The sequence below is a fragment of the Brassica napus genome, chromosome A5 (genome assembly GCF_020379485.1).
Source record: "Brassica napus cultivar Da-Ae chromosome A5, Da-Ae, whole genome shotgun sequence".
Classification (NCBI taxonomy): domain Eukaryota; kingdom Viridiplantae; phylum Streptophyta; class Magnoliopsida; order Brassicales; family Brassicaceae; genus Brassica; species Brassica napus.
Genome location: NC_063438.1, coordinates 9,536,441 through 9,563,656, shown reverse-complemented (window position 1 = coordinate 9,563,656; position 27,216 = coordinate 9,536,441). Strand labels below are relative to the sequence as shown.

General features: G+C 31.7%; 4 protein-coding genes across 8 annotated transcripts; 3 read left to right on the top strand and 1 right to left on the bottom strand.

The window, feature by feature from the left end:
* The first annotated feature begins 917 nt into the window (after window positions 1–917).
* LOC125609509 (dof zinc finger protein DOF1.7-like) lies at window positions 918–1,806 on the top strand. The gene has a single exon (XM_048780991.1). It carries the CDS (start codon window positions 1,095–1,097, stop codon window positions 1,650–1,652), a length of 558 nt encoding a protein of 185 aa, XP_048636948.1. The 5' UTR covers window positions 918–1,094; the 3' UTR covers window positions 1,653–1,806.
* A 12,338-nt stretch (window positions 1,807–14,144) lies between these two features.
* On the bottom strand, window positions 14,145–16,138 carry LOC106451639 (RWD domain-containing protein 1-like). Of its 4 annotated transcripts, none has more exons than XM_013893586.3 (11): window positions 15,907–16,138; window positions 15,753–15,818; window positions 15,590–15,657; window positions 15,486–15,519; window positions 15,344–15,413; window positions 15,220–15,277; window positions 15,000–15,128; window positions 14,833–14,924; window positions 14,664–14,742; window positions 14,507–14,588; window positions 14,145–14,431 (listed from the first exon to the last, which is right to left on the bottom strand). In XM_013893586.3, exons 1-11 carry the CDS (start codon window positions 15,911–15,913, stop codon window positions 14,373–14,375), a joined length of 744 nt encoding a protein of 247 aa, XP_013749040.2. In that variant the 5' UTR covers window positions 15,914–16,138; the 3' UTR covers window positions 14,145–14,372. The 4 variants fall into 4 exon arrangements, with proteins under 4 accessions (XP_013749040.2, XP_048636946.1, XP_048636947.1 ...); XM_048780989.1 differs by having other exon boundaries at window positions 15,344–15,383; XM_048780990.1 differs by having other exon boundaries at window positions 15,344–15,408; window positions 15,907–16,018.
* On the top strand, window positions 16,120–17,994 carry LOC106451638 (FBD-associated F-box protein At5g38590). Its single transcript, XM_048780987.1, has 4 exons — window positions 16,120–16,261; window positions 16,387–17,218; window positions 17,303–17,443; window positions 17,529–17,994. Exons 2-4 carry the CDS (start codon window positions 16,391–16,393, stop codon window positions 17,817–17,819), a joined length of 1,260 nt encoding a protein of 419 aa, XP_048636944.1. The 5' UTR covers window positions 16,120–16,261; window positions 16,387–16,390; the 3' UTR covers window positions 17,820–17,994.
* Window positions 17,995–20,109: 2,115 nt separating this feature from the next.
* Window positions 20,110–22,620, top strand: LOC106451637 (uncharacterized protein At1g51745-like). Of its 2 annotated transcripts, XM_013893584.3 has the most exons (3): window positions 20,110–20,411; window positions 20,517–20,754; window positions 20,825–22,620. In XM_013893584.3, exons 2-3 carry the CDS (start codon window positions 20,567–20,569, stop codon window positions 22,239–22,241), a joined length of 1,605 nt encoding a protein of 534 aa, XP_013749038.2. In that variant the 5' UTR covers window positions 20,110–20,411; window positions 20,517–20,566; the 3' UTR covers window positions 22,242–22,620. The 2 variants fall into 2 exon arrangements, with proteins under 2 accessions (XP_013749038.2, XP_022575148.2); XM_022719427.2 differs by lacking the exon at window positions 20,110–20,411 and having other exon boundaries at window positions 20,572–20,752.
* Window positions 22,621–27,216: the final 4,596 nt, after the last annotated feature.

The following is a 27,216-nucleotide window of genomic DNA, read 5'->3' as shown; positions in this document are numbered from 1 at the left end:
AGATCCACTTTGGGTGGGCGACGCCGTAAGGCTCAGGCTATCCTTGGAGTAGCGGCGAGGCTTGTCGAACGGTAGAAGGGGAGGGAGTCGGCTTTTAGGGTTTGGGTTTGCCAGATCTAGTTTTCCAATTTCAGATCTACGGCGAATCCATCTCGGTCTTGGCGCGTGGGCTTGGCAAGACGCCTCCTCCACCTTAGTTCTCTGGTCCCACGGAGCGGTGAGCAAAACAGAGGAGAGGACCGACGATTTGTGTACAGAGGTTTGTCTACTGGTTCTCGGTGACAACATGCATCAAGGGCGACGACGATGGAGTGGTCAACTGGAGAAGTCAACCTAGCAGCGGTGTGTGGCGGAGGTCGACATCCCAGCGTCCGGAAAGTGACTTCGGTCTCATCCCGGCGGTTCGAGCTCCACACTTCTGAATCTGTTAAACCGGTTCGTGTCCATTTCCGAACCCGCACTTTCAGTCGGACTTCGTGTTCGTTTTGTGGCTGAGGAACAGAGTAGTGAAAGCCGGTGGTAGTGAGTCCTTCTCGGTGTGCGCCTTCGGCGGAGTTTGCTGTTGGGCCAAGAACGTCACGCTTATCATTAGGGCCCATTAGCTTGAGTTGTATTGTTTGCCGATTTAGGTTTGTTGCCACTGTGTTAGTAAGTACTGTCGTGTCTAGAGGTCTAATTTTAGGGGTCAAAGAGTTGATTCACTTCGAGTCTTGGAGTGAAGTCAATCTCAGTGTGGTCGAAAAAATACTTTGATTGCTTGATCAAGTAGCGTTAGGTCCAATCAAGTGACTTAGGGCAATACTAGATAGCTTCAAAGTATTTGGTTTAAGTCTGTTGAGGTCATAATCAGTTGTATCCTTGTTGGTGAATTGAAAAGTTGATGTTGAGTTAAAAAAAAAAAAAAAAAAAAAAAAAAAAAACCCACCAAATATCTCCACTCTTTATCTCTCTTATTCATAACCTGCAATTTGCTACCATCAAAAAATATTCCATCTTTCTCTTTAAAAAACCTCTGAAGACATAAGATTTCATTCACTTTTTTCTATTTTTCAAGAAAGACGTCATTTTGAACCAAAGGAACCAAACAAAAAAAGATGCAGGACCTGACGTCAGCTGCAGCATATTACCACCACCAATCGATGCTAATGATGGCGGCTAAGCAGCAGCAGCAGCCGGAGTTACCGGAGCAACAGCAGCTAAAGTGTCCTCGCTGCGACTCACCCAACACCAAATTCTGTTACTACAACAACTACAACCTGTCTCAGCCACGTCATTATTGCAAAAACTGTCGTCGTTACTGGACCAAAGGCGGTTCCCTCCGTAACATCCCCGTCGGCGGCGGATCTCGTAAGAACACTAAACGGTCCTCTTCTTCTTCTCCGTCGAGCAGCAATCTGAAGGACAAAACCGTCGCTGTTCCCGACCAGAAACCTAACTCTGAGGAGGAGTCCCGACCGAAACTAGTGGAAGAAGAGAGGAGAATGACGGGTCAGGAAATGGATCCGACCCGGATGTTATACGGGTTACCGGTTGGAGATCCGAGATTCACTTCGCTGTTGGGTGCGGATGTCGGGATTAGTTACGAAACCGGGTCGAATTGGTATCCGGGTATACATTTGGGTTTGGGTCCGGGTATCCCGAGGGATGATTGATGACGTGCGTGAAGAGTAATAGTGGAGAAGAACTGAATGAAAGAACGTCAAGGGTAATTTAGTAAATTCAATATGGATATCTGTTTCTTTTGGCCATCAATATTTAACACAACAAAGGATGTCCGTTCATTCAGTGATATAATCTTTTATTTCACTTTTTAGTCAGTATTTTTTATTTATCTTTTCACAATTAGCTCTACTGCGTGCTATCTATGATAATGTATATCTAATGAAAGTATATAATGAGATTGAAAAAAATCAATAATTTGGGTTAAAACTACTATATTTTTTACTAGGTGATTTTTCCGTGCTGATGCATAAATGTAAATATTTATAAAATAAATACATTATAATAATTGATTGATATTTATTTTAAATATTAAATTAATTTATAATTTGTGTACATAATTTATATTAATAACTAGTGATAACTCCCGTGCTATGCAAAGAAAGTTTTTAATATTTGTCTTAGTTCTAAATCTTGCCCAATACTAAACAAAATCGATAATTATTATCCCCTATCTATATATGGGCCTAACAAAATCGACAATAGTTTTGGGCTTGTCTACATAAGCGATTGATTAAAATAAATGAAAAATAAAATTCAAAAAAATCGACTAATAGAATTATAACAATTTTTCTGAGAAGCTCTATATTAATGTCATGTCAGCAGAAATCACTAAAGTGACTTCTCTTTTAATGTATAGGAGGATTGTATATGTGTTGTAATTCTTTATTTAAGTGAATAATATTATTTTTTCATAAATAATAAACAAACATTTATGTAGACATATTAAAAGAAAATATAAAAAAATCAAAATATTATCCATAAATAATATAAATTATGAAGTACATTTCTCGATAAAGAAAGCAAATTCAATTAGAAACGTGCAAAAATTTAAATAAATTTTGTAAGCAATTTGAAGGGTTAACATTATTTGATAGATTTATAAATTTCTAAATTTTATTGAACATGAAATAATATTAAATTGACATACCGTCATCGGTCTCCTAACTCATCACAACCCATCTGGCAAATACAAAAAATAAATAATTGTAACAGTTTATATATTTTAAAATTTGTATTTGAAAAAAAAGTAGATTAAAATTACGTATCGTGACTACGGAATATTCTGAAAATTTTGTTTGTAGACAACATTTAATGTTTTTGTCTTCGGCTTCCCTTCTTTACCAGTTATTAGGATTTTTAATCCAGATCTCGACTTAACTCTTGAAAGTGCAACTTTGCCTTGCATTTTGTAAGCATTTTATAAATTATTTTAAAATTATGATAAATTTATTCTTTAAACAATGATAAATAATTAAAAAAATAATATTAGTAAACATTTTTGGATTTTGTAATATTTAGAATAGTTATTATATAATTATATTCGAACACAGTTCATCAAGTAGAGGATAAAACTATTATAATTATCTTATATAAAATTTCGTTCATTTTATTTTATAGGTTATAAATATTAAAAGTAATAAATAAAACATTATTAGTATTTCAATAATTTCAAGATTAGTTTCCATAAAATGTTATTTGTAATATTCGTTAGATTATATGATAATAAAACCGAATTTCAATATACTTAAATATATATATATATATATATATATATATGTATTTGTATCAGATCTAATATTTTGTACCAGAAGCTTGAATCATATGTATTAATAGCTTGTATCAGACCTATGTATTAATAGAAATTATTCACGCTCTCTTTTTCTAATCTATACTATTAAAAGGGAAGGAGTCCCAAAAAATCTACTTATGAAAGGTTGTTGGACCTATTCACTAAACTTAACTATTTTTTTGGTCTCACCTTATATTTTTCTAACTATACACTAATCAATTACCTTATATTTCTCTAACTATAAAATAACAATGCTCTTATTTAATACTCAACTTACTATAATACACCAAAGATTTATACATCAATATTATTAATTCAAAATCATTTATATATTTTACCCCTATTTTTCCTTGGAATATTACTTTTGTGCCACTAGACCTATTAAAAAAATAGATTATTAACTGGTTTAATAATCATACAACCCACAATCATTTTTCTTTAACAAAAGCAGTTACTATAAAAACATTTAGATTTATTGGTAATTAAAGTCTGAACAATACCATACTTTTAATTCATATTAAATGTTTTATGACCCAAACTAACATAAAAACATGATGCAAGTACGGTTAACAGAAAGTTAAAAACATGATACCATTCGACGGTCAAAACATATTAACTTCCAATTACGATTAGAGAAATACTTCACAGTACAACAACAAGCTTAATTATATTTCAAAATTATAGAAGTTATTTTTGTGATAAAAATATTTTACAACTGGGTTTATTAGGAGAAAGGGTTTTGTATAAATATTTTCTCAGGAAATTATAGCATTTTTAGAATGTTTTTTATGTTTAAATAAAATATATTATTTATTTTTAACATTTATAGGTAACTCAACTATACTCAACTTAATAATAATTTTATTTCTAAAACTCAAAAATTTAATCTTAATATAGTCATTATAAAACCTATAAACTAGAATGTATAACATAAAAAATGTAGTTTATTCAATTTTATATCTTAGTAAAATTTATATGAGAAATTTAATCAAAATTTGAAAAATAGTATCATGTTATTTTAGATTTTTATCATGTCATCTGGTATAGATTCACGAGTTAATATGAGTTTTAGATTTTAAAGGATTTTAAAAGATTTTAAATAATGGATTTTTATTAAATTGCAACTAAATTATATATGGTGACTGCGTTTATTGGTTTGACTGTGGATACCACTTATTGGTGTTTTGGTTCCTTTTAGTGAAAAATTAGACTGAATGTTGAGGACTTATTAAGATATTTTTTTTTTAATATTTGAAAAAAATGTTTGAGCAATTTGTTTTTTTTTGGGTAATTCAGCTTATAAATAGTATATTTAAGATATTTGGTTATTTAGAAATTACATATAATTAATATTTGTAGGTTTATAATTTGTATTTTAAAAATTCAGGTATCTATTTATCTTGGTTCTAGATATATATGATATGTTCGGTTATTTATAAATATTGGTTCAAGTTTGGTTTCATTTTTTCAATTTGGTACAGGTTGATTGTTCGGTTCCGAATAATATGACCAAACTTATAAACTATCTTATATAAAAATTTATATTAAAAATTATTAAATTCAAAACATAAACCCGCGCTTAGAAAGCGCGGGTCAAAATCTAGTTCCCTTTAAAAAAAATTTTATCAAAATTTTGTTTTTATCAGTTTTTGTTTAACGGAAGCTTGAATCATATTTCCTTGCTATATAACAATCATATACAAAGCTGAATTTCATATATTTAAACAGATTTTAGATATTGTATAATTTAAAAAATAAATGTTTTTACCTTTTTCCAAGAAAAGTCGAGGATAATTTTCCAAGTTGAAAATAATTTCAGGTTTCTGATATTAATACTCGGTGGAACAAAGGTCTGATTTTCTACCATTTATATTATGATAAAACCCTCTACTTGAATCATGCATATAGAATCATAAAAAAATTGTTTCAGAAGAAAAGAGAATAGAAGAAGAAGAAAGAGAGAAAACAACTATAGAAAAAAACAGTAGAGAGTTAATGAATTAATATTGGAGCGTGATGGATGGTGCCATGAGAAAAAATAGGGATGTTGAAATTTGCAGTTACGAAAATATTTGAATTAGAAAACCGTGGCGTAATTTTTTTTCTTAGGTTTTATTAAAAAATTAGAAATTACATGTGTCAAAATCTAATTGCTCTAGTGACTTGTGCTTTAGTATATAAGGGATTATAGCATTTTTAGAATGTTTTTTATGTTTAAATAAAATATATTATTTATTTTTAACATTTATAGGTAACTCAACTATACTCAACTTAATAATAATTTTATTTCTAAAACTCAAAAATTTAATCTTAATATAGTCATTATAAAACCTATAAACTAGAATGTATAACATAAAAAATGTAGTTTATTCAATTTTATATCTTAGTAAAATTTATATGAGAAATTTAATCAAAATTTGAAAAATAGTATCATGTTATTTTAGATTTTTATCATGTCATCTGGTATAGATTCACGAGTTAATATGAGTTTTAGATTTTAAAGGATTTTAAAAGATTTTAAATAATGGATTTTTATTAAATTGCAACTAAATTATATATGGTGACTGCGTTTATTGGTTTGACTGTGGATACCACTTATTGGTGTTTTGGTTCCTTTTAGTGAAAAATTAGACTGAATGTTGAGGACTTATTAAGATATTTTTTTTTAATATTTGAAAAAAATGTTTGAGCAATTTGTTTTTTTTGGGTAATTCAGCTTATAAATAGTATATTTAAGATATTTGGTTATTTAGAAATTACATATAATTAATATTTGTAGGTTTATAATTTGTATTTTAAAAATTCAGGTATCTATTTATCTTGGTTCTAGATATATATGATATGTTCGGTTATTTATAAATATTGGTTCAAGTTTGGTTTCATTTTTTCAATTTGGTACAGGTTGATTGTTCGGTTCCGAATAATATGACCAAACTTATAAACTATCTTATATAAAAATTTATATTAAAAATTATTAAATTCAAAACATAAACCCGCGCTTAGAAAGCGCGGGTCAAAATCTAGTTCCCTTTAAAAAAAATTTTATCAAAATTTTGTTTTTATCAGTTTTTGTTTAACGGAAGCTTGAATCATATTTCCTTGCTATATAACAATCATATACAAAGCTGAATTTCATATATTTAAACAGATTTTAGATATTGTATAATTTAAAAAATAAATGTTTTTACCTTTTTCCAAGAAAAGTCGAGGATAATTTTCCAAGTTGAAAATAATTTCAGGTTTCTGATATTAATACTCGGTGGAACAAAGGTCTGATTTTCTACCATTTATATTATGATAAAACCCTCTACTTGAATCATGCATATAGAATCATAAAAAATTGTTTCAGAAGAAAAGAGAATAGAAGAAGAAGAAAGAGAGAAAACAACTATAGAAAAAAACAGTAGAGAGTTAATGAATTAATATTGGAGCGTGATGGATGGTGCCATGAGAAAAAATAGGGATGTTGAAATTTGCAGTTACGAAAATATTTGAATTAGAAAACCGTGGCGTAATTTTTTTTCTTAGGTTTTATTAAAAAATTAGAAATTACATGTGTCAAAATCTAATTGCTCTAGTGACTTGTGCTTTAGTATATAAGGGATATTATATTATTTTAGTTAGACATATTATTTTAGATATGTTATATATAGTCGGTTTTTTACAGTCGATTTAGTTATCATTTGAATATATTCGATTACATATATTTTTTATATTCAACTATTAAATGTTTTATTCTAAATATATTAAAAATTTCATTAATTTTCTTATTTGTATTTAGGTTGGTTGTTATCTTAAATACGTAAATATATTTTAGGAAAATTATGTATACTTTAAGATATATTGTGCTTAGAATAAAATAAAAAATAAACTAAAGTGTCTAATCTAAATTACATAAATTAATATAATAATAATACTTTAAAGTCTCATGCACATATATATAATTACATACATAAGTAACTCATACATTTTTAGAAGTTCATGAACACATATCAATATTTACAATAATTAAAATATTTTATAAATTCTAAGTAATTTAAGAGAAATTCTTTAGGATATCCATTTTTAATTTTTTGTCACAAAAATAGCCACCAATGAAAAAAATGACCAAAATAAGTTTTATTAAAGAGAAAAATACATTTTTATCCTAGGGTTAACTAATCTAGATTTTGGGTTTAGAGTTAAGGGGTGGGGTTTTGCGGATAGGATTTCAAATTTTAATAAATAAAAAATTTAATTTAAAATTTTCAAAATAAAAAGGGACTAAAATAGTCATTTTCTTTTTGAGGACTATTTTTTGATTAAAACTTAAAAAATGCTATTTGAGAGAATTGCCCATAATTTAATGTCTTAGATTTATTAAAAGGTAAATTGAAATTTATTTTTTATTTTTTATTTTTTTTGTCAGCAATTGAAATTTATTTTAAATAATATTAAGATGAGAATTCAGATTTGCTTTGGTATTTTGATTATATTTTAAGTTCTACAATTATAAAAATCTAAAAGCAAATTATATATTAAGAAAACTTATAATTTTAATAATGATAAAATATAATGTATGTCCCTCGTTAAAGTATATAATGTTATGCTATTTTAAAATATTACTAGATTTTGACCCGCGCTTGGAAAGCGCGGAGTTTTTAGATTATATTATAATACTAAGTTTTATTATATCGAAAACCATAATTTTGAACAGTTATATAATCTACAAATTAGTTTATTTGAAATTTTATATGTACACTTTTACGTAAGTTTCTTTTCGACATGATAATTATATCCAGATAAAAAAAACCGAACCGACCCAAAATTATAGGTTTAGTTCAGGTCCAGAGAAGATAACCTTCTGGGTTTATTTTGACCTGCAGGTCTTTGTTTGAGTCCGGGTCCTACCCTAGACCCGATCATAAATATGTGTTTATTAGGTATATTTGGATATTCCGAATATGTTTCCGGTATTATGGATATTGTTTTTAAGTTTTTGGTTTACGATTAGAGTTTTGATTTCAGGTAAATTTTTCAAATTAACAAAAAAATTGGGTATTTGGATAAAATTTTGGGTATTTTTCATTTCATCGTGTCAGATTTTGAATAAGATTTTAAACTTCTAGGTATTTGAATTTTTTTTGGTATTTGTTTGGAGTTTCAAATACTTTTCGTGTTTCGGATATTTTTCAGATTTTTCATATATTTCAAATTCTTTTAGGATCTTAAATACCCGAACAGATGTGAACCCATTATGTCCATATCAGGTCCAACAACCTTTTGATATAGATTTTTAACGTTATTGTACAAAAACATGGTTGATGAAATATTTTTCTGAGTAAAAGTATCATAAGAAATAATATTAAGATTTGTTAAAAATATTTATTGTATGTTTAGAATGTTAATGTATTATTAGAAAAATAATAAATAGTTATATATAACTCCAACAACTTTTTTATATTAGATTTTTTAAAACTGTTTTCTTTTTAATAGTATTGATTCGTTTTAAGTGAAAAATATATAAAAGTATAATATCTAAACAAATAATTTTCAAAATCTTGAATAATCAATACTGATATCGTGAAGTCAGGTTAGCTTTAATAGAACCAATGAATTTTTTCATTTTTGTGAAGGTAACATGAATATTCAGAAAAATCATTTTTAAATATGAAAATATTATCAAACTATAGACGGCTGAAAGTTTAGTATATGATATGATATTTTATTGGGAAAGTTTATATATGATATGATTACTTTATTATAAACGAAAGAGGAAGTTAGAATGTACACATATATGTCTTGTAATTTATTTTGCTTTAAATCATATATTATATGATAAAAGTGATAATATAAAACGATGACAAAAAAAAAAAAAAAAAAAAGTGATAATATAAAACATTAGTTTCAATGCATTTACGATTAAAAATCAAAATGATAAATATAGTAATAGTAATGATTAGGATTTAGGAGTGAGATTTAAATAAATAAAAGAATTGACTAAATTATTGTTAGAGAAATATATGGTAACATATTGTTAGTATAAATTTAAGGTAAGACCAAAAAATAATAAGTTAAATAAGAAGGTCCAAACAACTTTTATAAGTAGTTTTTTTAGACTCTTTTCCTTTTAATAGTATTGATGTAATTACTTGATTTCCTTTGGTATTCACATTATATACAAATATATATTTTTCATATAAGAAAATGTAGATATAAAGAATTACTTTATTACTTCAAAAGTATATTTTATGTTATTTATAAATATTTTTTTAAATGGAATATTACTATTTTCTGAACTTTTCTTTTTAATGAAATCATATTATATATACATACTAGGATAAGACCCGCGCCTTGCGCGGGATTAAGTTATTATTTTTATTATATTTAGGAGAATGAAACAATAGTTTGGCTTCATTTGGATTACAGATGTTCAATCCGGATATCGGGTTGGTTTCGGTTCGGTTCGGTTTTTTTCGGTATTTGGTTAGTAAAATATAACTACTATTCTAAATCCATATTTACTTTGACTTTAGTCTTTCACATACTTTTGAAAGATTTCAACTCGACGACTAAATTGATCAGCCAATCTTGTTGCTTTAAATCATTAGTGTTTATATATATATATATATATATATATATATATATATATATATATATATATATTTAGTTTGAATATTTATTAAATAAAAATTCATATGCGTTATATTTTATGATCATTTGTAACTTATTATAACAAAAAAAAAATCTATTGATCACAAAATTTTCAGAGTCGGAATATTCAAATTTCTAATAATATATAGACGTTTTGAAAAATTCAAATATAACATATAAGAAAAAATATAAATGTTTTTATTATATATTTAATGTGATTTTTTAATATCTTTCAATAATATAAAATTAAAAAAAAAGAACTAAGATACCAAAATTGTTATCAAATATTTATTATTCATAATAATTAATTTTCATATATACGTTAATCATATTAGGTAATTTCGTAGCTTCTAATTAAGGAAAGTGCAAAAAAAATTTTGGTAGATTATTTATCAATTCGATAGTTAGTTTAATAAAAAATATAATGTAAGTCAAGATGAACCAACCTATTTTTCTAAGAATAGTATATTTTATATAGTCATTTATTAAATGAGAATTTATAATCATACAGTTCTATGATCATTCATATCATTTTATAACTGAATATTTAAATCATCGATAACAAAATTTTCAATGTGAAATCTTTAATAAGTTTATAATTTATAAATGTTTTTGAAAATTCATTGAAAGTTTTAATATTAAAATATTTATGTAATCTTATGGTATATAGTATAATCTATATATATATATATATATATATATATATATATATGTTTTATTATTAAATGATATTTTTTACTCATATGGTTTTAAAATAATGTGTATCTTCTTATAATATTAGATAAAAGTTCACATTAATACAATTTTATGATCATTTGTAACTTATTATGACAAAAAAAAAATCTATTGATCACAAAATTTTCAGAGTGGGGATCTTCAAATTTCTAATAATTTATAGACGTTTTGAAAAATTCAAAATATAACATATAAGAAAAAATATAAATGTTTTTATTATATATTTAATGTGATTTTTAAATATATTTTAATAATATAAAATTAAAAAAAGAACTAAGATACAAAAATTGTTATCAAATATTTATTATTCATTATAATTAATTTTCACATATACGTTAATCATATTAGGTAATTTCGTAGCTTTTATTTAAGGAAAGTGCAAAACATTTTTTGGTACGTTATTTATCAATTCGATAGTTAGTTTAATAAAAAGTGTAATATAAGTTAAGATGGACCAACCTATTTTTCTAGGAATAGTATATTTTGTATAGTTATTTATTAAATAAGAATTTATAATCATACGGTTCTATGATCGTTCATATCGTTTTATAACAAAATATTTAAATCATCGATAACAAAATTTTCAATCAGAAATCTTTAATAAGTTTATAATTTATAAATGTTCTTGAAAATTCATTGAAAGTTTTAATATTAAAATATTTATGTAATCTTATGGTATATAGTGTTTAATATATATATATATATTTTATTATTAAATGATATTTACTCATATGGTTTTAAAATCATGTGTATCTTCTTATAATAAAAATGTTAAACCATTGATCATTAATTTTTAACATAATAATTTTAATAGTTTTAGTCATTTATTGTCGTTTTTAAAAATTCAAAATATAACATATACGAAAAAATCTAAATTTTATTTTTATAGCTAATTTGATTGTTTAATTTATTTTAATAATATAAAATTAAACAAAAAATGATGGAAGAGATATACAGTGTTATCAAATCTTTATTATTAAACTCATTAATTGTCATATATACATTAGTCATTTATGGTAATTCCGTAGGTTTTATTTAAGGAAAGAAAATATCATATCATATCATTATATCATATAGTTTGACCAACTTATGTATCTAACAACATATAAAAATCGAATGTGGACCTACTTATTTTTCAATTGAATGTAATTGACTATCTAATTGAGTGCCACCTATGCATTGGGGTCTCTTTTAATTAATACAAAATTGAGGTTACATCTTTTCAAATGTTCCTCAATTAATATATAAGGGATATTTTCGTTTTTAAATTTTCTTTTTAAACTTTATAAAGATTTCTTTTTTGTTATATATGTTATTTGGAAAATTTTAAAAATGAAACTAAATGAAAAACTAATAATAGTATTTAAATATAATATTTTTAATTATCAGTGTAATCAACCATCAAATACGTAAGAAACCGACTTTTCGGTTAGTGTCATAGAGAGAACCATAGAAACTGAGAGTTGACATATTTTTTTAGTTTTCTTTGAAAAAAATCACACCGTTTACATGTGTCATTAAAAATTGTATGATCACAAATACACCTTTATAGTCATGATTACTCATATTTATGTGAGAAAAGAACATATTGTAAGAAAAGTCAAAGATGAAAAAATGTAAGTGTGGTCGAAGTCTTTTAACACTAAGGTTATGAATGGGAAACGGACCAAAGACGGTTACTACACCTTAAGTGGTACGTCCGCAACTTCGTTTCCATTCACAAAATAAAACAGTTTACTTGTGTTTATAATAAAATAAGGCAAATAATAAAGCAGTTCAAATAGTTGTATAGGTGGTCCAGTTTTGTGAAGGAAAAACATGATCGGTTAGTAACAGTAATCCCACTTCACATTTGAAGTGTACAAGGTGGATCTACCTTTAAAATCATAAATTACAAAATATATGTTTAATTTGTTACAGTTATAAAATACTTTTAATTAATTATCTGCTCTACCAACATATATTTTAAATTTATTTTATTTATAAAAAAATTAAATAGTTTATCATAGTTTAAAAATACTTATATAATAAGTATCTATTCTTTCTCATGTTTTCCTTTTTATTAAATATATACTAGCTATTAGAAATCATATTTTTATATCTATTTTAATAAACTTGACAAATTTATCTTTTCATTAGTTTATCTTGAAGATATTTTAAAATATTATTAATTTTTTGATATTAGAAATAAAAATGCATATAATGTATCATATATATATATATATCAATTCTATTATATAAGTTAAAGTTTTTCTTACAAATGCCTAACTAGTATTACTATAGTAATAACTTATCAAATAATTTTATATTAAAGTTTTAGATTAGTATTTAATTTAATAAGCTATAATAATATCAATATATTCTACAATGCTTTAACAGTTTCAACGTAAATTATTCTTTTATTTATGTTTAAGTTAATTTCTATTATATTTTAAATGAAAATCATATTATTGCATTTATAAATTATTTAGAAAATAACTATTTTAACTATGAAAATAATTGTATTAATAACTTTATAATAATTATTTTAAATTTGTACAGTATTTTGGACCGCTTTTTATCCAGTTTCACCATTCAAACATTTGTTTTGGACCGCTAGATCTGTTCGATCCATATTTGTACCGCTAGATCCGCTACATCCGCTCTTGTTCCACCCAATCCACTTGATCCGCAACGCTTGATCCGCTTTTTCCATTCGAAGCCTAAGGAAATCAGAACAGATATAGTAGTCAGTCCTCCACTTCGTGGCTGTAAATAAAATGATTTGAAAGGTTGACACCGATGAGTTGTTATCAAATCATATTTGCGAAATCTATCATCTTACTGACTCTTTTGTCTTTTTTGATGGGTGATTCTATTTGTATTCCTCATGGCTGGTTTGATTCTAAGGACCACATTATTTATATAGTGGATGGTTTTTTTTTCTTATTTTTGAAGACGATTCCTGAATTATACAAATTTCAACTAGAGCATTTGAGCCATAATCTGCAAAATGCACCACCGATTATTTAAAATTTTGAAAAAGCAGAGTGATGTGGATTTTTAGACTTTAAATTGCAGAACGTATGCAAATCAACATATTTTAAATATTCACAATGCGGCTTCGACTCGCTTCCATGACTAATAACAACAATGCATGAATGTGAACGAGAACATGACAACCTATCAATGACTATTATTACTCAGATCTTTATTTCAATTAATATCCACCAAAAAGACTGGCTAATTTTGGCACATTTTTTTTATTATTGAAGCTTTTAAAAATACAGCACAGAAAGATGTTGAAAATGAGTCTTAGACCATCTCCAATACAGTCTTATTGGAGATACCCTTACATAGAAATTGGCAGGAAGAACTTGCTCTAGTATTGGCAGTTTTAGTACTATGTTACTATATAAGAAAGGAACAAACTGAATTTGACTCACAGCTTCAACAAGGGGTTTCTAAATACGGTTTCAACTATTCAGTCTTTTGATATTTGATCTGAGAGAACTGCTTTGTGCTCTGATACTAGCAAAAAAAGTTACAAAATCTCAGTGGCATTCTTATAAATGACAGACTGTGAAAGTGATATAAGAAATGCAAGTCTCGAGGTAAGTCTTGAGCCATATCAAAGCTAGGAAAACTGAGGATATGAAAGATTGAATAATGCTGCTTAATGAAAGGTCATCCTGATCTCTATCTAGAAAAAACTTTAAAAATCATTATGTCTTCAGGCCCTTGCATCAGATTTCTCCGCCAAGTAGTGCTCAAGCATGTCTTCTTCATCATCTGTGTATTAAAAAAAAAAATCCTTTAAGAAACATTGCTTCAGCGTGGAAACCAAACAGAAAAAGACCATTTTACCTTCAAAGTCATCGTCTTGAAAGTCAATGTCTTCATCATCTTCCTCCTCAGATTCTTGATCAGCAGCGACCACTGTTCCTCTCTGAAAAATGGCGCAAGACAGATAGTTAACAACAACCGGTATCTGATTAGAAAAAGTAGATTCGGAGAAATATACCGCTTTGCCACTCTCAAACCACTGTCTTCCTGTAAGCTTCTTCTCCTTAGGCGCCGTAAGAGCAGACTCAGGCATCAGCCTAGGGAAGTTCATTCAACAACAATGCCTATTCATTAATGTATATAAATGAGAGCAAGGGGAACAAGGATATGGAGGAAAAGTTGCTCACTTGGCTCGCTCAAGTGCAAGTTCTGCCTCATATCTCTCTCTCCATGCCACAAACGTCTCCAGCGTAACAGGTTCTCCATGAGGAATAATAACCTGAAGCAAGATGTATTTAGACAGGAAGAGAGCAGCATAGATAGATCATGAAAAACACAGAGCAGACAACAAGACCTCATCCTCTTTGGCAGTTTCTTCCTCGGCATAGTCATCTCCATCGTCTTGCCCATAGTGTTCAGACAACCAGTCCTTAGCTGATGAGACCAATGTATACATCATGGCCATTCCAAGATTTTCTGCTGCCTGTGAAAAACGGTATCATGAAGAGTTGTTATAATTCTAATGATAACACCCACTCATCATCAAACACTAGAGTTGTAAGGGAGATCTTTACCTCTTGTTCAAGCTTCTCTTTTAAGATGGTGAGATCACTAACATGGATTCCTCGGATACTGGAAGAACAATCAACCAACCACACATGAGTGTCAGTCATCATCAAAAAGGGTGGAAGTAATTACCTTTTAACATCCAAAAGTGGAACCTCATCCGGATAATTTTCTGTGTGGGAGAAAACCAAACCCAGCTGAACTGCAAAGACAAATTTGAGAGCTCCAAGACTAAGAAAGCATGCAGAAATGTATATTCTTAAAGAGTAGTAACCTGGTGGGATTGATGACTCCTCCAGATCATCATCCTATGGAGAGAGAGCAAAGAAGAATCAAAGATAGTGGCAAATTACTGAAAGAGATGTAAAAATAATTAACCTGAGGAGTGACTGTTATCTGAAAGCATGGGTTAGAAGTATTAAGCCCACTTTCACTAGAATGAATCTCTGTCACACAAAAGACAAAGTAGTAAAGAAGACTTCTTCAACATTGAATAGACAAACAAAGGAAACTTAAATTTTCTCAAGAAGGAAGAAAACACCTTTGAAGTCATGAGCAAGAATAGATTCAAGAGCTTCAATCTCCATCTCCTGTTCCTCCTTATACTCTACATCATCATAAATCGAGATCAATAGAAACCCAATTGCTCTCCAAAATTGAAACTTCCTTTTTGTCAGGGATTTGATCCAACGTACCCGTCATGATGACCAAATTTGTCGTGAAAGGATTGAGATTGTCTCTGAATATCCAACTCCACAGTGAGTCACGTTAACGAGAGATTAACCTCCTAAAGGAATCAACTTTACGACCCCAGAACGCTGCCGTTTCGTTCTATTCTTCAGATAAGAGTTCTTTTATCTCACAGTGAGTCGCCTAAAGGTGTTAACTTTAGGTCCCAAAACGGTGTCGTTTCTTCGTAAAGTTACTCTCCAGATCTTTCTCCCGGATCCTCTTGAGACCCTCTTCTCCGGAGAAAAAGAACTCTTGTCTTTTCAATCCAAAGAAACCGTTCTTCTAGTTCTGTCACCTGTTTGAATCCGTTATAACAAGGTGAGAGTCGTTGTCTTGGTTTAAATCAGTCCTTGTCTTGGTTTAAATCAGTCCTTGTCTTATGGTCTGAAGACAAATCCTTTTTTTTTTTTTTTTTGTTTCTTATGGCCTTTGTGTTCTTGAAGGGTAATGGACAACATAAGTGGATTGCCTGATGAACTGTTGGTGAGGATACTATCGTTAGTTCCAACAAAGGTTGTTGTATCCACTAGCATCCTCTCTAAGCGATGGAAGTTTCTTTGGATGTCTTTGCCTAAGCTTGAGTTCGTTGATAGAGACGAGTCTCTCCTTGTACTTAAGGACTTTATCAACAAGAATCTGCCATTACACAGAGCTCCGGTCATTCAAAGCTTCCTTCTTTCCTTGTACGAGTCAAGAGAGAAAAACATTAAACCTGAGGATATCAGACAATGGGTTGAGATTGCAGTATCTCGCCATCTACGCGAGCTGGACGTTTCTTATTCTTCTGATAAGAAAGAAAACATGGTTCCCAACAGCTTGTTTGCTTGCAAATCTCTCGTGGTCTTGAAACTCAGATTCTTGACTCTCATGGATGTTCCCTCCACGGCTTGTCTTCCCTCTTTGAAAACTTTGCTACTTGAGCTTGTGGTATACGAAGATCAAAAACCCTTTGAAGCGCTTCTCTCGATATGTCCTGTCCTTGAAGATCTAGAGGTGTGGTTCCGTGAGGATGAAAGTATCCAAGAGTTCACTATTAACGTCCCGTCTTTGCGGAAGTTGTGCTTGCATGTATCTTATTATTGGTCATCACTGGAGCGGTATGAGATTGATACTCCTTGTTTGGAGTATCTCGAACTTGCGGATTGGAATGATAGTCCTTGTTTGGTTAAGAATATGCCTAAGCTGGAGAAAGCACATGTCGATGTTGTATCCTTTGCTGTCAAGAATGTTATTGGTTCAGTCGCATCTGTCAAGCATCTTACAGTATGCTCAGAGGTATTCACTTAGTTTTATACTTTTTACCAATTGCAAGTCTTCAATCTTGTTAATGAAGTTTATAATGTTTGTGGGTGGGGGCAGGATGTGTATGGTGATGGTATTGTTTTCGACCAGCTTGAACATCTGAAGCTATGTATTTGCAAAGATGATTCGTCGAATGTCCTTGCTCAATTTCTCAAAGATTCTCCTAACTTAAGAGTCTTAGTCATCTCTCAACTAGATGTAAGTTTCTTTGGATTAACAATCAGTAAACAAATATAGTTTTTTTTTTAAATCTAATTCTTCTTTTGCTTGGTGGTTTTCTTAGTTACATGCAGATTTAAAGACGAATGAGATGGGTTTCTGGAACCAACCGAGTTCTGTTCCTGAATGCTTGCTGTCCAGTCTACAGATTTTGAACTGGGAAGGATACTTTGGGAGACCGCAAGATAGAGATATTGCGGTTTATATCTTGAGAAACGCTCGTCATTTAAGGACAGCAACGTTCTGGGCTGATACAAATGAACATGATGTTCCAAACCTTGAGATGATCAAGGGGTTGACACTTTCTTCCCGAGCTTCAAGCACATGCGAACTTGTGTTTGTTGAGGATAGTTGAAACTTGAATCATTACATGTCTTTTCATTTGTGTAATAGAATCCTAATTTGATATGTTATCGTGTGTGTAAGAGTATTATTGCTGACAGAGGATATTGTGTTTCATCTGTTCTCGTGTGTGCGTGTCCAACAATGATCAGATTGTTCCTATATTATTATTAAACTTATGCAGTCAATGAACATCTGTCTAGGACAAAAGGTCTTGCTAACTTGGACACTGGGTGTTGCTTAACTACCCCTAAACATCCAATGGGGGGTCAGCCCTGGTGAGTCATTTCGTGGCCAAGAGGGGGACGTTAAAGGGTAGGCTTGAGCATGCTGTGATCCAATTTGAACTTGAAGGCTGAAGAAGAGAACTTCAAAACGGTGTCGTTAAGAAGAGAAGAGTGGCTCTTTTGCTATTGACTGATCTATCTTGAGGCTCTTCTATACAAGAATGTCCTCGAGATTCAGAGACAGGGCGGAGGATTTCCAATGGCTGTGCGAATATACTTTGTTCAGGTTTTCTAGATCACACATTCTTACGGTTTGCGTTGTGTGAGGCAGTCTAAAGTGGCGTCGACAATCATACATAAGCCAAAGGAGACATCTCCTTTCTTTCACTAGACTTGTTTTCAAAACGGTAATTACTTTTGTTGATTCAGCATTTTTAAGAAACATGTTTGATTAGATTTAGCATCAAGGAGCTGGATCAGTTTATGATGAAGCATCGTAAGGATTATGTTGATCTGCACCGGACCACTGAACATGAAAAGGATATAGCATTGAACATGAAGTAAGTCATCTGAGCTTATGAGGCTTGAGACAATATTTTGAAGCTTGAGACTTAACTATGGATTCTTAAGAAAAGTAGCATCTCACCATGGAGGAAGATGAATGTATATATTAGTATCTTAGATTGCGAGGGAGTGTTACTATATTGATCTTACATTCTTTTCTCTCTTTTGTGTTCATTGGATCTAGAACTTTGTCTACTTATCATCATGTGTTAGTGTAGTATCAATGAATGTATCATTGAGACTCTTTTTTATTTTATTTTTGCAGATTACTGCTTTTATTAAAGCTTGCAAAGAACAGATCGATATTCTCAAGAACAGCATTAGAAATGAAGAATCAAACTCCAAAGGATGGCTTGGACTCGCAGCAGCAGCGGAGGATAACTTCAATGCTGATACTATAGCACACAACACATGGAGACGTAATGTGTGCAGGTTTTGATTCTGAGCGAGAAGCTTCATTCAGTCGCTGCACAGTTTGATCAGCTTAGAGCTACTCGTTTCCAAGATATAATCAACTGAGCTATGCCGAGAAGAAAACCTAAAAAGGTCCCAAAAGAAGCTAGTGCAGTTCATACAACTCTGACCAATCCGGAGCCCATAGAACCGGATGAAATTCAAGCCCCAGCCTGGTAGAATACAACAACAACAACTTTTAGACGATGAAACACAACCCTTCAGGTAATAAAGACAAAACTCTATATGGTTTTCAAAAAACTTGCACATGTATTTATGCTAAATCTGGAGTTGTTTTTTTCTGGGGGGGGGGGGGGGGTGTAATATGTGTAGTAGGTAGAGAGGTAAGTAAATCTTTTAGATGGTGCGAGGCAGACGGAGACTAAGATGGTGGAGATGTCTGCATTGAACCACTTGATGGCAACTCATGTTCTGCAACAAGCCCAACAGATTAGGACATATCAACTCCTCTCAAGCCCTCATGTTAACGCACTTGTTTTCTTAGTAGAATTTCCCTGCTCTTTTATGCATAAATGCCTCTCTTTGAAGTCGGCTGCTATTTTTATTAACGGGAAAGAAACTTGCTGTTACTGTTTCCAGCTGTGCTAAGTTGCTAAAACCCCATTTGTATGTGTCAGTACTTTTAGCTCTCATCAGGATTGGGAGGGGTTTCATACCATCTTATTATGACTGAGACTTATTTAATCAATTCCACGATAGGGTTGTTTCTCTCACTCAGCTTGACCGCTAAAATGCAGGCGGTGGAGGCAACGAAGAACGTGGAGCTTGGAAACAGAGAGAGCTTTCTCAAGCAATCAAACGCAACAGCAGCAGCAGCAGCAGAACCTTTTTCTTCGTCCTTACTTTCTCTGTCTTGTTAGTTAAAAAGAGTCTTAACACCATTTAATCTCCAACAAACCTCACACACACACACAGTTTGTATAGGTTTTAATTGTTAAAACGCATAAAGTTATGAAAATTTGGAAAGGTGTTTTGATCAAAGTCACCGTCATTGTTATCAAAGTTGAGACGTCTTTTAAACATAGAAGTCACAGTTTATTTGACTCGTGGCTATGAGAGGTAGATAAAACCTAAAGGAGAGAGAGGACAAAGTTCCCTAAAACGGTGTCGTTCCGCTCTGTAGTTAGAGTCTCTCTCATCTTGAATATGCTCCTTTGACCTCTCTCTCTTCTCTCTACATACAGAAGAAGCCGTTTCTCTCTCCTCTCCCCCTCACCTCCTGAAACTGAAGGGGAAATGCGGTTCGTTGAGATGGTACTGATTGATAAAAGAGATAGAGAAACCTAACTCTTCTACATAGACAAGAAACGCCGCAGAGATCCCTCCCTCTCCCTGCTTAGGTTCTCTTCCCAGATCTCTTTTACTCTCCTTCTTTAACCATTGTGCTTGCATGTTGCTTGGTTGCAGGATTCTAAAGTTTTGATTTTTTTTTGTTTTTGTTAAAGTTGAGTTGGAAAGTTTTGAGCTTTTAGCAACTCAGGGGTTGTTGTGGGTAATGGAGGGTAATGATGACCAAAACTTGAAGGCCATAAAGGCGTCGGTAGGAAGATTAGTGTGGGTTCGCCTCCGTAACGCCTCGTGGTGGCCCGCACAAACTCTGCTTCTTGAGCAACTTCCTCAAACCTCCTCCTCTCCACAACTAGGCACTCCTATAAAGCTTCTTGGTCGTGACGACGTTAACGTGTGAGTCAGTCTTTTCTTTTAACACCATTTCAAAGAATCATTCTGTTTCTTGATTCCTTATTACTTCCAGGGAGTGGTATGTCCTTGAAAAGTCCAAGAGCGTCAAGGCCTTTCGCTGTGGAGATTATGATTCTCACATTGACAAGGCAATGGCTGTTGCTGCTGCCAAGGCTGCTAGTAATAAGAAGAAGACTGCCAAGCTTACTCGCCGTGAAAATGCTATCAACATCGCTCTCCAGATTGAGAATGCACATCTCTGTAGCTCATCCCCAGGGGCTGAAGAAGATGGATTGGATTCAGCTATGTCTTTCCAAGAAACCTTGCTCAAGGTGCAGCCTAAGAGAAGAAGAACACCGAATGACTCAGAAGATGAAGGGATCAAGCGAATGAGAGGGCTTGAGGATATTGGCAAAGAACATGTCGGTGCTATTGTCGTGTACAGGCAAGAAGTGGGTTCAAACTGTGGTGATTCAGTCTCCAATGGAGGAGACAAGGCGTGCTCCCCGTTGTCACTGAAAAGAAAAAGGTCACAAGTAGTCATCAATGCTAACGACTGCTCCAAAAGAAAAAACCGACGCAGGCAACTGACTAAGGTGTTAGAGAGTACGGCTATGGTCTGTGTCCCTGTCACCTCTGGAATGGAGCCTGTGGAATCCATGAAAAGTGTCTCTGCTGTTATCAACAATAGTTCAGACAGCACCGGGGTTTCATGCGAGAATGGTGTTGGAGCCAAGGCTAAAGACAGTGACATTTCCAGCTTATCAGTTTCTGCGGAGGATGATCCTTCTTACCAACTATATGATGTTCCACTAACCGGAAAGGCAGTTAATGGATCTGCTTGTAGTACAAATCCACCAGATACACAGCTTGTCATCTATGATTTGAACAGGATTGAGAAGAGCACTTCTGAGTGGCAACTTAAAGGGAAGAGGAACTCAAGGCAGATGAGCAAGAAACAAGAAGCGAGAAGATTTGTGTACGGGGAAGAAGCTAATAACAACAGTTCTTTGCCTCTTCCTGCGCTGTTCGAAGTGAAGATTGAGGTGAAAGCCAGCTCTAACAAACCCCGTGTTCCCCTGGTTTCTCGTATGAGTGAGTTGAATGGGAAAGCTATTGTCGGGCATCCTGTAAGTGTTGAGGCCTTGAAAGAAGAAGGGTACTGCAACGGTAAGTTGATGTCTCAAGATGTTGTGAAGGCGAAGCCATTATTGTCCGAAAAGAAGAGCAAGAAGAGGAAATCACAGGCTGCTTTTGGAAAGTCAAAGAAGAAATCGTCTTCTTCGGTATCGATAAAGATAAGGCGGCTCTCTACTCTAACGAGCCAGAAGCTGACGGGAAGAAGCAAGATGCAGACAACAGGAAAGGCAAAGGAAACGGTTGTAGCTTGTATACCGCTGAAAGTGGTCTTCAGTAGGATAAACCAAGTGTTGAAAGGCTCAGCGAGACAAACGCAACACCGACCATTGCCACCTTCAGTCAAAGCATGAGATAAATTTTTTGGAGAAGTCATCACTGATGGGTTTTGAGTACAAAGACTGAGACCTTTTTTGAGTCATGCAGAGACATAGAAACAAAAGAGAAGTTGCAAGTGAGCAAATGTATATATAGCAGCAGTTAGTCGTTGAGGTGTAAAACTGAAGGGTTTAGATTAGAGAGATGAGAAAGTTGCTTGTTTCAGGGTTTACTCATTGTTTGTGTTTGAATTCTCAACTTCTTGTTTTTGTGTTTGTCATTTGAGTCTCAGTTCCTTCATACATTTTGGTTTGACTCTTTAAGAGAGAACAAAAAGATTAAAGCTTTTATTATTAGAAGATTGAAACTTTTGTTCTTTAGAGATCAGCAATGGAAAAAGTTAACTCAATTCTATGTGTGTGTGTCTTTTGTTGCCTCTTTTGTTTCGATAAGTACATTTGATTTTTATAAAGTTAAACTAGTGGATATCACCTTCAACATCGTGTCATCAATATCAACCAACTGAATATTCTGCAATATAAGGATTTAAAATTGAGAAAAATATCTGGAAAAATGGAAAAAGCCAATGGAATACATTGAACACGTTCTACATGTGTATGTTCTAGCTGTTTGTATCAACAACAACAAATGGACCGGCCAACAAATTCAATTAGAACCATTCAATATTTATTCTTCCTTTTCACGTGTCACAAATTACTTGAAATGATACTGAAGAAGATGAAATGATTCTCCAAACAAGAAAAAAAAAATGATTTGAAAATCAGTACATGAAAGTGAGATGCACTCTGTCAGACGCAAACTTTTATATTTTTTGTCAACTTTAAACACTTCAGATCAGTGGCTAAGACAGCATGTTCGTACGGAGTAATGTGACCCAAAATTAGTTTAGTTATTATTAAATGTTTTTTGTTGACTCTAACCCATATAACATGAGTTATTCTTGGGTTCACCACATAGAGTGAACTTTAGGTTCACCAACCAATAAAAAATTATCATTTTAGATCTAGTATCTTTTAATTAAGGAAACCAAATAACTTGGTAAATTATATTATCTTTTCAAAATAAAATTTAAAAATAAATAAAAATAATATATAAAAAACGAATTAAAAAAAAAATAATGTTGTCAACAAAACACTAAACCCTAAACTCTAATACTAAACCCTAAACTGTAATACTAAACCCTAAACTCAAATCGTAAACCCTAAACCCTTGGGTAAATCCTAAATCCTGGGGTAAACCCTAAACCCTTGGAAAAACACTAAACATGTTGTCAACAAAACACTAAACCCTAAACTCTAATCCTAAACTCTAAACCCTTGGAAAAACCCTAAACCCTTGGGTAAACCCTAAACCCTTAGGTAAACCCTAAACCCTTGGAAAAATAGTAAACATTTGGATAAATTTTAAATTATAAATCTTAAACACTAAACTCTAAATCTTAAAAACAAATATTTTTTTTTAAATAATCTTTTTTTAGAACTATTGTTATTTTTATTTATTTAATCTTTTATTTTTTATTTTAAAAGCATAATATAATTTGGCAAGTTATTTTGTTTCCTTAATTAAAAGATACTAGATCTAAAATGACAAATTTCTATTGGTTGGTGAACCTAAAGGTTCACCCTAGGGGGTGAACCCAAGAAAAAGTCATATAACATTAAAGTGATTATGCTCAATATTCATAGAAAAAAGATTAAAATATATCCTTGTTCCGGTTGCAATTGACGGATGAGACAATATGTGCACAAACATGACCGAAATCTCCTTTACGGCGTGTGTGCTAGAGGTTAACGATCTAAATTGATATACTATGGATTTTACCATTTTTATGTCATGGTATATGATTGTTTTAGAGTCTAAGATATGAGTTTGGAGTTTACTTTACAGTGATTTTAGGTTCATGTACGTTTTGGAGCTTTTTGAGGCGCAGAACTGCAAAGATGCGTCATAAGTTACTTATGGATGAATACCTTTCCACGGTGAGATTGAGCTCATATTTTGACACAAGATCTATCTTTGCGTTAGCTTTCAAATGCAACCGGTTTGAGATCAGTCAGCATCCTATATCAGAAGTTATGCCTGTTTTACTGAAGAGTGGTAGGTCTGACTCACGAGAGGAAGCTGTCGAGGATTAGAAAGAATGTTAGATCGACGATACAGCCTTGGTGTCGATCGACGGTGATCCCAGAAGACGGGACAAGCCTAATTCATGACTCACTTAAGCTCAGAAGCCACCATAAATTACCAGAATGTCCCTGGATGACTTAAACCTATTTATATATTTTCTAAGCCATTATTGACTGCTATGCTTTCTTGACCTTATTATGTTCTTAGTTTTATGTTGGAGAAAAGAGATGAACTCATTCAGAGTCCTCTTGGAATTCTATTGGTTTTGGTTTTATATTTTATATATATTCATCTATTCTTTATATGATATTTGTGACAACTATCATGTCTGAGTAGATTTACTTGCTAGATTTAGGAATTTTCTAGGGTTTAGAATGAACTTTTGAAATATAGAATTTATAGAGTGATTTATTGTATCTTTCAATATGATTGTTCTTACTCCTTGTTTCTAGAGTAATTAACTAGAAACCTGACCATATGATAGTTAGACGCACAAAAGAGCATGGTCTATTACCTGAACTGAATCCTGCTGAGCTAGATTGTTAGGCGCATACGAGAGCTGGTATAGGCATCTAGTGAACATATCGATTATGACGTTAATTCTTGTCTGAGGAAGCATCGGTCAATACCTAGTCAATAGTATTGATCGACGCTCATTCTTTGTTTGCATGCGAGAGTTGGACAAAGACTTAGTCATCTGATTAGTAACAGCATGCGAGAGCTGGATTACTTGCTTTCTGAAATCGAGTTCTAGGATCAATCCCTAAGAATCTATAGATTATTATTCTTATAACCTGATTGAAAACCTAAGTCTAACAACCCTCCTTCCATTAAACAACTCATCAATCAACTGAACAATCACCTTGTTCTCTGCTTTACTTTATTTACTGTTTTATAATCTTATTTACCTAGTTTAATCGCGTCTGCTTGAGTTTATTGTGTGCCCACACTCCATGTTGATTCGATCCATAAGTACTACAACTGAACATTTTATTCGAGAGTAAAATCACTCCTTAGGATAGTTTAAATAATATCACAAATCTAAAATCTGTGTGCTCCTTCCTTTATACAACACTTATCGCATAGACATAGACTATAACATCTATATCCAAACAATACAATCTTTATTTTAATATAAAATAGACTTGCTAAAAAGTAAATGAGTGTTTGGGCGATCCCATACATATAGAATAGACATACAAATTTGTAAACTATGTATGAAGTAGAGTTTCATCCATTGCGTTACTATATTATACAAGCTTACAATATAGTATGGCATACTCGACACGAACATATAGGGATATTACATCATGTGTAAATAGTATGTAGATGATGTTGTTAACAGGTGTGCCATGGGTAAATCTTTGGTTTGTGTGTAATATATATGCAATGTCCAGTTTCCCGTAAATTGTGCTTGTAATTTTTAAGCTAACTACCCAACTTGCATCCATTTTGCCCAGCACACATACAATTTATAAAGTAGGCCAAAAGTCAGCAACCAGGTAACCTTTCAAGGGTCATAATGTAGTAGAAGAAGGTCTTGTAAATGGGTGTATCTACTGAGAGTTTGTGAATTTGGATTCAAAAATTTGTGACCAGATAACTTGTGTACTTATGAGTATGTACACTAATAGATGAAACTTGTTATAAACAATAGACATGCTAAGAAGTTAATGAATGTTTGGATGACTCCATAGGATCCCAAATACAATATATAATATGCGTACAATTAGTAAACTCTGTATGAGGTTGGATTTCATCCATTGTGTTATTATACTATACATGCTTCTGATATAGTACATTATACTCGACGTGAACACATATTCAGTTACATCATCTGTAAATAGTATGTAGCTGATGTTGTTAATAGGTGCGACATGTGTAAGCCTTCGATTTTTGTGTAATATAAATGAAATAATTGGTTTCTTGTCAATTGTGCTTGTAAATTTCAAGCAAACTGTCCAACTTGCAGCAGTTTTATCCAGCAAAGGTTAAAGCTAACTGAAACTGATGGAAAATAAACAAATATATCCTACACATACATTCTATAGAATATGCCGAAAGCCAATCTCTTAAGGGCTATAATGTAGTAGAAGAAGGTATTGCATATGGGTGTATCTACTGGGAGTTTGTGAATTTGGATGAAAACAATTATGAGGAGACAACTGGTGAACTTATGTATTGGTACACAGTTGGATGAAAATTGTTTGAAAGCATTGGACATACTAAAAAAATAAATAAGTGTTTTGGTGATTTGATACTATCATAAATACCATATATAATAGACATATGAATTCATAAATGACTAATGAGATTGAGTTTCATCAGTTGTGTTACTATTCTATACATGCTAGCGATATAGTATGGCATATTCCACACGAACATATAGCTATTTTAATCCTGTGTATGTCAAAAAATTTCTAGCTAACTGGGGGTGAAAGTTAGTGTGACAGATTGGGGACGTTAAATACATAACAACTATACAAAGAACCAATTTTAATTTTGTCCATGAAATAAAGTTTACAGGATAGAGATAAGCCGTATACAAGGAAAGTTAAACCAGAAAAATAGGTTAATACATAATAGTAATGTAAGATGAAAGCAAGTGACATAAAATATCTCACTGCGAGAGTAAGTCTGGAGTGAAGCATGATTGCTTTAACCACATTTGTTTGTGCTGCGACGTCAAATGAAGCTTATGTTAGGGCGTCGTACCAATTAAGTTGCCATGTGGCATTGAGTTCCATGAGAACAACCGTCCAACACATGTTAGTTCACAAGCAACACATGTAAGTGTAAGAGAAATACATATAACTGGAAAATATAAGAATAAGTCGCCATTTCCAAGCTATACCAAAGCTA